Raw genomic sequence first — 14,880 nt, 5'->3', positions numbered from 1 at the left:
ATATATCTTTGATGCTTAGAAAGCACACTTAATTGAAAGAGCATGCAGATAGCAATTTTTGTAACCCTTGTTCAAACATTAATGAATATGAACTGCAACATGTTACAGGGTCCATACTACTGTGGAGTAGGAGCTAACAAAGTGTATGCAAGAGACATCATAGAGTGTCACTATCGCAGTTGTCTGTATGCTGGAATCACAATTTCAGGAATCAATGCAGAGGCCATGCCTTCACAGGTGAGCTTATCATATTTTCTTTATATATTTTTGCATTATTGTGAACTTTAAAATCTTTCACATTTATAACTTATAGCACTGGTAACAAACAGACTTTCATAATTATCAATATTGTACAATGAATATAAAATTTAAAAAATCTGAGTTTTGTCTATATAGCTCATTGTCATGCTCATAACAGAGTAAAGCAGAAGGATGAAAGGAAATTAAGAAAAGAGGAGAGAAGTCTTTAAGCAAAAATATAAACAGCTGATGGTATAAGTACCAACAAATTTAATAACCGTATAAGGTACTTTTAATTTTTTGGATTTGTTTGATAAGTTTGAATGTATCAATTCTCATGACTAGTGCTTTGTTTTTAAGGTACTATAGAAAACTAATACTACTTGAACATTAAGACTGCGATTAGCCGTGGATAACTAGTTTTCTAGCAAACTTTATCCCAGTCAATCAACTGTACAACAGAATAGTTCAAAATCATCTCAGATAGAAAATGAACAGCTGATTGAGCTGAAAAATGTTTATTGTGAGTGCTTTAGCCTCACAAGCGTGCACCAACATTGTTGTACAACAGTGGCACCACTCGTTGTGTCTGGCTAGTAGCTGCATATACAGCATCCCCCCAACCCAGCTGAAACACAAAACATACTCAAAATGTTGGCAGAGCAGTTACGGACACTATCGTCAACTAATTGTACAAATATTTTTAGTTAAGTTTACTTTCAATGAATTTCCACTAGACTAAGCTCTACTGCTTGGCAGAGCAGTTACAGACACTATCGTCAACTAATTGTACAAATATTTTTAGTTAAGTTTACTTTCAATGAATTTCCACTAGACTAAGCTCTACTGCTTGCATGAATCAAATAACACTATGCAATTTTCATTTCGTGAGAAAGAATCAATCATATTAGACACATTTACATACCTCCAGATCAACTCAGAATTCGTCATAGGTTATGATAGAGGAAGTAAGCAGTTGCTGCTATTTACCATTGCATACTTCCAACTGCTCAACTTTCTGTTTCATAATAGGGTTGGAGATTGAAAATATTAGTCTTGTACACAGGTTGTTTACTTATCACAAAGAGTAGTGGTTGTCAATGTCGTTCTTATCCATCCTTTCCTCTTTTCTTTCCTTTATATTGTTGCCCAGCTCATTTTCACCTTCTGCTTGATATCTGATGATGTCACAGACTTGACTCCTGGAATCTGTCTGTTTGAAGAGATCCAAAACAAGTTGGCGACAAAGGGGCTAAAAAAGGCCTAGTAGAATTTATATTACTGTACCATCAACTCCTGTAGGTTGAAATCAACTCTGAAAAAAGCTAAAATTTATTTCACTCTGCTGAAAAATGTTACGTACATTTTACCAAATTTAAGCTTATAACATAGACTTACTATAGTTCGGACATTGGACATATCTATGATTACTTTTCAGAACCACTACGGTGCTTATTTATAAGGTGTCAACAATTTATTCTAGAATTCTAGAACCACAGTTCTAGTATTTCTTTGGGTGGGATTTCTACTCTTCATTCAATATCTTTCATCAGCTAACTTCCTTAGATAGACTGAATGATATGAAACTTACAGCTTTTTTTCTGTTCCAGTGGGAGTTCCAGGTTGGCCCCTGTGAGGGCATCTCTATGGGAGATGAGCTGTGGGTGGCCCGTTATCTATTACATCGAGTCGCTGAGGAGTTTGGCATTGTAGTGACCCTTGACCCTAAACCTATGGAGGGCAATTGGAACGGTGCAGGTGCACACTGCAACTTCAGCACAGCTCCTATGCGTGAGGAAAATGGCATTGTGTAAGTATATAACATTGGCTACTGACATGTTACATAAGTGGTACAAAAATGTAGCATTCATGTCAACACTTTATATGTTCCCATTCCTATACTTTGCAGATAATTGTGAGGGCTCTTGAAATTTTGCACTGCATTGTGCACCTGATCAGACGTATCTCTTCACCTAGATTATACTATATTTTGTAGTCTAGGTGTCTCTGATGTCAAAACAGCATAAAGAGTTCAATTGAGCTTCTTCAGCGCACGTTTTTTGGATTTCTTCAGACAAACATGACTCTAGATTCCAGGAGTTAAGTCTGTGACAGCATCAGATTCCAGATAATGCACAAAGAGGAAGATGAACTGGAGCTAAATTCAACATTCTCTTGACATTTTATTTCTGCCTTCATGGTATCAGTTGCTTTTTAATATTAAATGAAATCTTATTTAACAAAGGGCATTTTTGTTACTGAAAGAGCCTGGGCCAAAGAATCACAGTTTGTAATATTTAATTAAAAAACAAAAACCAATCATTTTAAAAATATACTAGTTAACACTATTACAAAAAGTTCTAGACAATATAATGAAAAATGGATTTACTATTTGAAAGTATAAAAAATATAACTGTTAAAAACGTTCAGTAGATTGAATATACACATGCCAAGCTGTCTGGAATTCTCACTAAGTAAAGTTTGACTAAGTAAGCAATTTTGTGTTTCTATTTATTGTGTAAGAAATTTTATTTAATGATATTCTAATTTAATCATGTAAATGACAAAAGCATTATATATACAGGGTGATTCAAAACTAAACGGCAATCTCTCGGGAGCTTATTCTATAGCTAAAAACAAGTAAAAAAGTTCATATAACCATATGCCCGGAAACGCTTCGTTAGCGAGTTACGCCTAGCGAAAGATTTCGCCCGGATTTCAGAACCCTTGGTGAAGTCAGGCCGTATAAAAATGGTAAAGGTAGTTACAAAGATACAAATACGATTGTTTTTTATGTTTTTATATCTGACAAATTTATTAAAATTCGTCCCAGAGCTGTAAATGCAATACTTTCAGAGATATCTTACGTAAAACACAAGAATTGGTGCAAAGAAATTACACATTTTTGTGTTTAACGTAAGATTACTTCCATAAATGTTAAATAAAGGTCATTTTTTTCTTAAACAGATTTGTAGAACATTTAATTTTGAAAAGGTTCATGTTAATTACTTAGGAAAAAAATTAATAATAGGTATTGAAATTTAGCTTTATTTAAAAATAAAACAGACGCACAAAAATGCATATTCTTATCTGCATAAAATATTAACTAATGTTTAGGTTGTGAGTAACAGCTGATCATTTATTCTAGACTGAACATTAACATAAAATGTATTTACCTTTATAAAACTGTAATAATCACCTATAATAGTTGCTCAAAGTGTCCTCCGTTGTTAGCAATGCACGTTTTCGCACGACGAATCCACTCTTTTCTAGCGCGTTTCATAACGTTTGGAGCATTCTTGATAGTTTCTGCCGCCTCTGTAATGCGATTACGTAACTCCTCTATGGTGTTAATCCGTTTTGAATAAACAATTGACTTCATCCAACCCCATAAGAAAAAGTCTGCTGGCGTGAGGTCAGGAGAACGTGGTGGCCATTTTACTGGTCCATTTCGACCAATCCATTGTCTACCGTATGTATCATTTAAATAGTTTTTCACATCATTAGAAAAATGTGGAGGTGCTCCGTCGTGCATAAACCATGCATTTATTCTGTTTTGAACAGGAATATCTTCCAAGAGGGTAGGCAGGTTTGTTCTTAAAAAATTTAAGTACGCTACTCCATTAAGTCGATTAGGGAGGAAAAATGGACCAATCAAATTATCACCCAGAACACCAAGCCATACATTGACTGAAAATGTATGTTGAAAATGCCTCGTCGCAGTTTCATGTGGGTTGTCGTACGCCCAAGTATGGATATTAGGAAAATTTACAATTCCATTTCTAGTAAAACAGGATTCATCAGTAACGAGAATACGCCGAAGAAAATACTGATGTAGTAAACAATTTCTTCTTAACCAGCGGCAGAACATCTTCCGTTTATTAAGATCTTGCGGTAATAAGTCTTGAACACGTGTTATATGGAATGGGTACAACTGTGCTTCATGAAGTGTCCGCCATACGCTTGACTGGCAAATATTTAACTGACGTGATAATCGTCTGGTGCTTGTGGTTGGTGATAATTCTACAGCATTTATTATTGCTTGTTCATTATTATAGTTCCTTGCGCTACGTTGACGACCAGTATCTATTCGCTTCGGTTTAAAGCTACCAGTTTCTCTAAGTCGTCTCTCCACAGCTTCAAATGTTTTGCGATCAGGTGTTCTTCGATGTGGAAAAGTATCACGATATTCCTGAACTGCAGCTAAACCATTCTTGTTAACTTTGCCGTAAATCAGTATCATGTCCGTATACTCTTCAAACGAATACATACCATTTACATTATCTGCCATTATTTACTAAGATAATTACATACACTTTTATAAAAATATTTAATAAAATAGTTTAAAAATAAATATTTAATAAAATATTTTATACACTTGTATAAAATATTTCCAAATAATCACAGGATCTCACAAAATACAATCTTCACACGCCACAATACAAAAACCTCCATAAAGGTTATTCAAATATTACTCCATGAACTTAATTGTTGATCAGCTGATATTGCCAACCTTTGCAAAGAAAATATGACGAGAAAAAGTGTTGAATAAATGATCAGCTATTACTCACAGCCTAAACATTAGTTAATATTTTATGCAGATAAGAATATGCATTTTTGTGCGTCTGTTTTATTTTTAAATAAAGCTAAATTTCAATACCTATTATTAATTTTTTTCCTAAGTAATTCACATGAATCTTTTCAGAATTAAATGTTCTACAAATCTGTTTAAGAAAAAAATGACCTTTATTTAACATTTATGGAAGTAATCTTACATTAAACACAAAAATGTGTTATTTCTTTGCACCAATTCTTGTGTTTTACGTAAGATATCTCTGAAAGTATTGCATTTACAGCTCTGGGACGAATTTTAATAAATTTGTCAGATATAAAAACATAAAAAACAATCGTATTTGTATCTTTGTAACTACCTTTACCATTTTTATACGGCCTGACTTCACCAAGGGTTCTGAAATCCGGACGAAATCTTTCGCTAGGCGTAACTCGCTAACGAAGCGTTTCCGGGCATATGGTTATATGAACTTTTTTACTTGTTTTTAGCTATAGAATAAGCTCTCGAGAGATTGCCGTTTAGTTTTGAATCACCCTGTATAATCAATGTTCCTTGGAACCAGACATTTTTTCATTTGAAATTTCTCTAGAATGTTCAGGAGATATAAAAATGTTTATTACTACAAGAAATCTCAATTAAAACAATACATAAATTAAATAACAACATTATTATGTATTATTATTATTCTATTATTATTATAACAAAACTTTACTAAATGTTCATTTTATTTCACTTTTGAAGTTTTGAAGGTAGCATGGGGGTAAATGCTTTAGTTAACTGAGAGGTCACATGTTCGAGTCATGGGGAAGTCAACAAAAATTTTCAAATGGGTTGGACCATTCTTTTACCAGAATGTTTACTGCAATTTATTAAAAATTTCATTGCCATAAAAATACTTTTTTAACTAGTATGATATATTGGTTTTATATATAAAAATGAGTATAGGTGATAAGCTCTTTCCATAAAACATGTCCTAAGATAAATGGGAATGTTAGACAAGGTTTGACTATGGTATTGTTGTACTGACTGAATATCCATATACCATACACTGTCAATTAGAAAAGACTCAAATGCAAAAAGAACATTATTTGGATCATAAAGAGTATGATATTGAAAGTCAGCTTTACTAATAGCCAATACAATCAGACCAAAGCCTAAATGGTTCAGACCTTTTTTAAAATATTGCAATCAATGTAAAAGAAATAAAGGGAATTAAGGTTCTAAATAGAAAAAGAATGATGGGATTCTGATCCCAAATACTGAAATCTGTTTAATGCATCTCTCTCCAACATGTTGGAGCAATGGAAGGATTAATTGACCTGCAGCTCTCCCATCTGTGGTCAGTTTCACCCATCTGCTGAAGTTCATATGTTGACTTGTTGAAACCTACTCATGATCCACTCTAAAAGTTGAGATATCAGAACCAAACCAAATCTTACTAATCAGCATTAGTGAATCGACCTGGTGTTTTACTCCATAAGATCAGTGTTAAACCTTTTGTTTTGTTGTTGATTTATGGTTGATATCTCATTTTAAAGATATAATTAATACTCATCCAATTCTCTTTTTGTTCTTCTTCAAAAATATATACATTTTGAGTAAAGATAAAACACAAAATGGGTTTTCTATTTTTTTAACCCATAAAAATACAATGTAAAAAAAAGTTTAGACATGTATTAAATATACAAGTTTTTTTATAATACATTTCCCACGATTGCACAACTAAAAATAGGGTTGTAACAGTGTATGAGATTTGACACTTATGGAATTGTCAAGATGGCCAATAGTACAGCTGGTTTTTTAACTGGCGATATTCGTCATATCTCTGATCACTGGACAATTAATTTAAGTATGAACGTTTCTAAGGATCTGTTGTCCTTAGATTGTTAAAAGATTAAAAAGGCATCCACAATCATTGTACACAGTCATCATTCATGAAGGACATGTTTATATCATTCCATTTAAGTTTTTAATGTCACTGGCACTTACAGTAGAACCCCTCATATCCGGCCACCACGGGACCGAGCCCCTGGCCGGATAACGATTCGGCCGGATAAACCAACCTACAGTACACAGCACTTGACGAAACAAAACAATTGTACTGCACTGTACTAACCGCACTGGAAATAATCAATGAACTGTTTACAGGTTAAACCTATTAGCTCAACTGAGGACAACACAGGAAAATGTAAACAAATAGATACACCAAAATAACGCAAGAGTCGTGGGAGACTAGTGCGTGCAACTGCGCGTCTGCAAGCTGTGGTAAATAAATTTCGATATTGGCTTCCGGGAAGTGGCCGGATAAACCGAGGTGCGGTAAAACCGAGGCCGGATATGAGGGGTTCTACTGTATATACAAACACAAAACTTTACACACATCACTGAGGAAGAAATCAATTAATTTTAACCTATATAAAAGTATATAGGATGTATGGTAAAACTAGGTTAAATCATCAGGAAAGGTAAGGGGAATGAAGCTAGACAGCAATAATAATTTTCCAATACAAACAATTTTTTAACAGTTGGCATACTTTTTACTTGCTTAAGAATGTGCTTTATGAGTCAATTATATTATATTTAATGTAAAGAAACTTTAGTCCTCCAAAAAGTGAATGGACCATGATAGAATTAAGGGATGGATATTTAAACTGGATATAGGCAATATTACACTAGTTTTTGTAAATAGGTATCAGATATTTTATGAAGTCCAAAACAGGCTAGTAAAAAAAGATGCATAAAGAAACAATTTACATATAATCAAAGGGATGTATTGTAACGGGCAAAACTGGAACTTAGACATCCAAGAAAAGGTTACTCATGTTTACACTTGAATAACGTTTTATAAGTAGGTACTTGTGTATCATATTCAACCTTTTATTAGATTAAACAGTGTTCTAGAGTATGTCTATTTATACATGTTTTCTATTTCAGTGAAATAGAAGAAGCAATTGATAAATTGTCTAAGCATCATATGCGCCACATCCAAGCCTATGACCCACATGGAGGGAAGGACAATGAACGCCGGCTCACTGGGCGAAATGAGACCTCTTCCATTCATGACTTTTCTGCAGGTTTGCATATTTAACTAACATATATAACATAAACTTTTACTATTAAAATTAATTTCTTCTCAGACATAATCTAAATGACATATATTGTAAAGTTCACAAAATATAAGATTAAAACTTTTAGTACACTTCATAGAAGAATAACTTAATTCTCATACTAAGATTGTTTTAAAAACCTGAAAGATTTGACATTAAACAAATGTTTGTTTCTAATTGGAAAGTTGTGGATATTTTCTCTAATATTACATCGCTGCACATTTAAGTGTATATGTATAAGCATGGGAGTATCATTCAAATTCTCTAAATATTATTGGTAAGCAGGACTCCATTTCAGATAGATTTTTCGTTGTTCTGTGTTCCTTCTTTTGTTTATAAAATATAATAACTGTGTTTTCTCTCTAATAATTATTCTCTATTTTAATGTGAATTGAAGAAGGCAATACTATGCCAAGAGAAACATATTCTTATTTAAGTTCTAGTTTTGACAATGAATAGATACTGGTTACTTTGGCTAAATTAGCACAATAACACATAAACTATCAGTATGTTTACTCCTACTTAATCTAGAATATGAGTAAATGCCAAGTAATTTAACAGAGCCATTATTAATTAAAATCTTACTGTTTAAAGAATACAATGGTAAGTCATGAATAAAAATACATCATCTATCAAGTCATCTATGAAAATAATTGTGGCCGTGACAGAGAACAATGATGATCTAATTCTTCACAAAAGTAGCTTACTTCCTTGCTAAAAATTATTTGGTGGAAGAGAGAGACAATTAGAGAGAGACTGTAGCTATTCCAAACTTACCTCTAGATATTGAACTACAACTACAGTACTTGAGTAACACTTCAGGAAAACCCCCATTTTTCACACAAACGTCTATCGCTTTCTCTTAATCATCTTTGACAAATCAAAGTGACAATAAAATTCTACCTGTGAGCCTGAAGAGCTTAGAGAAAGCAGTAGAAAGGCTTTTTTATAGTAATAAAATCCAGAGACTAAAAAATATAAAATAAGTTTAATTTGAGAAAGCAAATGTCATTCAAAGCCTTATTAAACAATTTTGAAGGTGGTGGCAAATTTTAAGAAATACATATCATTCAATTAATCCCAAACACCTTACAGAAATTTTTTCTTCTTACATTCCTTATAAATATAATTTTTAATATTCCATAAGCAACAAAATAAAATTAGTTTTTTACCATAGTAATATTGAATTTGGTAGTTTTATATATATTTACACTGTGATAACATTCAGTTGTGAATATTATTATACTAAGTTTACACACACACACATACACACACACACACACACACACACACATATATGAGGTTGTGCACCCTATGAAAGTATAAATCATATAGTAAATACACATAATTAATCTGCCTTGCACAGGAAGTAATTCAATCACTATATTAAGGGGAGTTAAACGTCAAAATTCTAAAAAAAATATTTTTTTAAATTATATATTTTTTAAATATTTGGTTATTTCTGAACAATTTACTGCAGACCCCACAAAAAATAGTCTTTCCACTTAGCTTCTATGATTTTTCAAAGATAAGATTACTTAACAAATTTTGTGCATTTCACGAGCTGCCTTCGTGCCTTTCATATAGTAATATTTTAGTTGGCTGCAGAAGCTTGTTGTATGTGAAAATTTATGTTGTTTTATTCCTCATCAACAACAAATTATAATGCGTTGGGCATGTGGAAAAACGTATGGGCTCTAGGCTGAGAAAGCTAAAACAGCAACTTGGTAGTACCTCACTTGAAGATGGAAAGCCATTGAAAGGACCAGGTCGATTGACAGATAAAGTCATTGATGAACTGCAGGCCTTTTATGGCAAAAGTATTAGAGACAACTGCAATGACTTGACAGCTATGCATATGGCAGTATGGGCAACATATTTCCATAGGTTGTCGACAACTGAGAAACCGTTACATCAACTTTGACCTCCGCCACCCAACACCTGGTGTAAATACAGGATAGCACAGCAAGACAAAAAAGAAAATACCTACAGTCATAAACATTCCCTCCCAGAAGCTGTATTGACAGCTATAAAACCAAGATATAGGGAGTTGTCAAAACTAGACCTTCTAAAAAAGTGCCTCCATGGCCAAAGACAGAACGTCAATGAATCGTTTAACAATGTTGTGTGGAACCGAATTCCAAAAAATGTGTTCGTAGGAAGAGAGACTCTTGAGCTAGGTGTCCATGATGCTGTACTAACTTTTAAAGAGGGAAACTAGGAAGAATAAAGGTTTTAAAGGAGCTAGGAGTAAAGGACTGCGACAGATACACCATGACGCTTTGAAAAATCTCGATGAAATCAGGATGAGGAAGGCAGATGTGAAAGCAGAATCAATGACTAAGGAGGCAAGAATTAAGAAAAGAAGACAACTATTAGGGGAAGAAGAGGAAATGGGTGACAGCTACTGCCCTGGAGGCTTTTAAAGGTGACATAATCCTAAATATATGTTGATTTTTTTGTTTTTCGTCATTTCTGAAAAATGTGGTTTTTTAATGTATATGTATCTTTTTCTCAGAAACCATAAAAGCTACACAACTGAAATTTTTACTGCGTATAAAATAGTCTCATAGAAGTATATACCTCTAGTTTTATATAATTTAATTCATAAATAATTATTTAAACAAATATTTTATTTGTAAATAAAAAAATAAAAAATAAAAAAAAAAAAAATTTCTTTGGTTGTACTAATTATTTTACAAAGTTTTTAGAGCTATTGTGTACAGTACATCATCCTACACATTGTGATAAAATTTCAACCTCCCACCTGCTATGAGTTCTGAGAAAAAGGTACATAAAGTTACCTTATTTTAACATGCAGTCTTATGGACCGTTCAACTCCCCTTAAATACATAAAACAGTATTTTAAGTAAGCTATGTTTTTAAGTAGGCTATAATGTTTTAAATTTGTTTCACGTAATGGTGTTCTGCCTTCAAAGTGCATGTAATGGTTCTTTTTACAACATTATTACTTTCTAGTTTATTTAAAATTTTACACCATCTTCAAAAATTAAGTTATGTAATTTGTTTGTACTGTATAATTTTTAATTTTTTTGATTTTATTACTAACGTTTTTACAGGTGTGAGAATTTAGTTTACTGTTATAATTTCCGAATGAAAGGTTCGGTTTTATGAGAAAAAAATTAATAGTAAATAATACAATTTTAAATATAAATAAAGTTATTAGTGGAAGTTGATGCCAGTTTACCGTCTCCTGCAAAATAACTCTTGCCTGGTGAGAACATTGAGAACTGTGCTTGCCGACCCACAGTAAAATACTAGATGGAATCTTAAAATTTACCTTTTAAAAATGTTGGGGATCTTGAGCCCCTTGAATGTTTTTTTATAATCCCATGCTAAACTTTAACAAGGTAAGGAAAAAGGATACTAATTTTTCTTGAGTGATGGTTCTTACTTAAGCTATTTTTATAGAACAAACCTGTACTTGTGCAGGAGTCGCAAACCGAGGTGCCAGTATTCGTATCCCCCGAGGATGTGCTGAGGAGAAGAAAGGTTACCTGGAGGATCGACGGCCAGCATCTAATTGTGATCCATATCAAGTCACTGAGGCCATCATCCGTACATGTTGTCTCAATGAGTAACCTCATGACACTATTCCATTTTTTAAGGGTTTTATGTGCTTTATCCGTTTTATAATTTTAAACTTATTGTCTTTATTGTACTTTTAATGAATATATAAGCCTTGTTGAAATTAGTTTTTAAAACTTACTGATTATTTTTATATTTTTGCTTATATGGGGTCATTTTATGCCCTGAATGATGTGTACAAATGACAGAGCTTTAATATATGAAAATGAAAAATTTGTTATACAGTTAGTTTTTCTACATACCTTTTCTACCTAGTTCACGCAAGTCATTTTAATGCCCTAATTGCAAAAAGGTGAGTATCTATATTATCAGATATGTATGTTCACTACTCAAAAAATCTTAACAGTTTTTGAACTTTATCAGTAGGTACAGTATTAGCTTTTAACTCCCAAAAGTCACATACTGTACAAAACATACTCCTTTTTTATTGAAGCAGAAAAAATTTACTATATTATGAGCCCAGTTGTAATCACTTAGGTTGAAAACATTCAAAACAAAGTACAATCCTTGGTGGTACTCATCATTACATTGAAAAACAATTAGATTAATTTAGATCTTCCTTTCCAAAGGGTTTGTATTAGAAAGCAGTTGGGTAATAACTTGAAATAGTACTTCAAATATAGGTAGGCTAAAAATTAAATGGTTTTATTTTTTGACAAGGGAATGTATAAGAGTATAAATGAAGGATACTTGCTCCTTAAACTCATCCAGTATTGGAAGGTTCAATCAGGGCAGTTGATGCTGTTTACATTACTTTGGAAGAAATGTGCCAGAGATGATGGAGCTGTGAAGAGCACAAAAATGCAAAACACTAATGTCAGTATGCAACCTCAAAATGTATCATGCAATCACATAATGTTTGAACAGTTAAAACTGATAAATACAAGAAGGAGGAAATTCTAGAAACAAATGTTTCTACTTCAGACTGGAAAGTCAGGTTACCAAACATAGCGAGCAGACAGTACTATTGAAGGAACAGTGCCCGACAAGATCAGTAAAAACGTCATCATAGTTGAGGGGGAAGGGGAATGTATTTCCATTGGTACTTCTACATGGGTTAGGCTCTACAGAGGGCAATGTGTTCTTCCATAACAGTGGCAGTGGTAATGAATTAAACATTTAACCTATTTTGTTACCTAACTTAATATTGTTTATTACTGTCATCTGAAAGGACAATCCATTAATTTATGGGGATCAAGCCAGTACTAGATCCAGGAGGTGATGGATATAGTACCAAGTACATGTTTGTGTACATGTACTGTATGTTTCAATATGAAAATATTTATATGACAAAAGATTTGTATGACTCTTGATAAAAATATAATTTGAAGCTATTATCTTTTTGGAAGATCTAATTTACTCTGCAGTGCCATCAATTCCTATTGATAACCACTTTGACGTACTGCAAAAGGATGTAGTTCTATCTGACACTAGTTGTCTCTTTACTCTCACGAAAACTAAAAGAAAAAACTAAGAGAAGGAAACAAAACACCAAACAAAACAAGAATGAAGAAAAATAAGGAAGAACAGGGAGTGTCAAAGAAAGATTCCGTTCAAAACTATCTCCATTGCTGGTGACAATCATGCTTGCTACACCTCTGGCATGGTTAGAGAAAATCTGCACTTGTAAATAAACGTTAGTGTATGTGCAAACCAGGGGCCAGTCTATTGATCGTCACGTCAACCTTTGGCTTAAATACACCTTCTGCAGACCACTGCCATATCCTCATAGTGGGCACAAATGGTGTGGCAAACGGAAGGGAACAATTTACATAGGAATAATCTACAAGGAAATAAAAGCACATCAAATGAATCACTTACATCTTATTCACTTTATTTTAAATTAAAAACACGTCAGATAAAAATGTTGAAGCTGCAAGCATCAAATTGTTCCAAAATTTCTGATGTAGGGTGATGTAGGGGTTTCTTTGGTGATGTAGGGGTTCACTGTTATCCCAGTGGAAGAGAAGGCATTTTTTTCTTGTGCTTGAAACCTGAGAGACCTGACTAGAAACCATTGTCATTTCATTACACTGGGCGATTTCAATACAGATGTTTTCGATCTCCAGGACCAAATAACAAAATAATTTGTTGACATTCTGCATTCATTTGGTCCATCAACACTCCGAGTGACAACCTAAAAAACGGCGATCTATTCATCAAAACGAACATTCCGAACGTGGAAGCATCTGAGATCATAACAGCAGCTTCAGACCACTGGGGTCAAGAAGGTCTTATAAGTGGTCATAAACTGGAAACAAGCCTCAGGATCAATGGAAAAAACAAACATGATCCACAAATATTGCCATTTTTAACTCTTTTTTTGGGACAGAAGGCTGAACCTTTTTAAAAATTCCTGCACCAGTTGAGGAACAATTCATACATTTTCACAATTATACCTATTTACTACTATTAACTACTGCCCCATCAAGGAAATAAAATAAAAATAAAACTAAACAAAAAGAGTCTCGTGATTGAATCTTGGCTCTAGAAAAACTAAAACTTTTCTTGGAGATAGACACAAAAATCCTAAAATGCTCAGTTTCAAACTTGTTTTAAGAACTTCAAAAGAATTTACAGGAAGGTGATAAAGGCTGCAAAGGCTTATGTCATTGCAAAGTCAATCATCACTTAAAAAAAAAATGTTTCAAACATAATTATTTCAAGACAATTTAAAATCAAAATTAAGGATAATCTTATTAGTGAACTACACAGGTGGCTTAAGAGTTTAATGATTTTTTGCCAACGGCCACCCTCCAGCTGAGGCAAGGGTCTCAATGGCTGTGGTACTTGTTACAGAGGATCACAAGTAGTTCATGTCATTCAAAAACTTCCTGTAAATAAATCAAATGACAAATTTTGTGTCAATGTGGCTCATAAAGAATTGTCTAAGGCATATGGTGGGTCCACTTACAAAATTAATAAACAGTGCCTTCGAAGAAGGCTGTATTATATCACCTCTGAAAATTGCCAAGGTGACCCAAATCTTCAAAAAAGGTGATAGAGAATCAGTTGATAACAATTGACCAATCTCAATTTAGCCTACTCTGAGCAAAACCTTGGAAGAACTGTTTTTTGGATAGACACAACCTGCTCTCCAAAGACCAATTTTGTTTTAGGAAGAGCAAATCGACTACAGATGCGGTAGTGAATCTGGTTGATATGGCTGTTGAAGATTTAGAGGCTAGGAAGCCCAACTTAGATGTGTTTCTTTACTTCTCTAAAGCCTTCGATTACGTAGACAACAGCTTGCTTCTTCAAAAATTGGAACCGCACCATTTGGAGAGTGCCACACGTCATGTGGTTCAGTTCTTTCCTATGTGGTTAAACTCAGGGTATCCACGTTTCTGG

At 33.4% G+C, this 14,880-nt stretch overlaps 1 protein-coding gene across 2 annotated transcripts in view; it reads left to right on the top strand.

The window, feature by feature from the left end:
* Positions 1–11,749, top strand: part of LOC124370349 (glutamine synthetase-like) — a 58,879-nt gene extending 47,130 nt beyond the window's left edge. For both annotated transcript variants that reach the window (XM_046828646.1, XM_046828642.1), the window contains exons 5-8: positions 109–237; positions 1,851–2,050; positions 7,748–7,887; positions 11,374–11,749. In XM_046828646.1, coding sequence (XP_046684602.1) covers positions 109–237; positions 1,851–2,050; positions 7,748–7,887; positions 11,374–11,522 — 618 coding nt within the window. In that variant the 3' untranslated portion in view covers positions 11,523–11,749. The remainder of the gene's footprint in view (positions 1–108; positions 238–1,850; positions 2,051–7,747; positions 7,888–11,373) is intronic.
* The last annotated feature ends 3,131 nt before the right edge of the window (positions 11,750–14,880 follow it).

The sequence above is a fragment of the Homalodisca vitripennis genome, chromosome 1 (assembly GCF_021130785.1).
Source record: "Homalodisca vitripennis isolate AUS2020 chromosome 1, UT_GWSS_2.1, whole genome shotgun sequence".
Lineage (NCBI taxonomy): Eukaryota > Metazoa > Arthropoda > Insecta > Hemiptera > Cicadellidae > Homalodisca > Homalodisca vitripennis.
The sequence above is the reverse complement of the archived record's forward strand: the minus strand, read 5'-3'. Positions and strand labels throughout refer to the sequence as shown.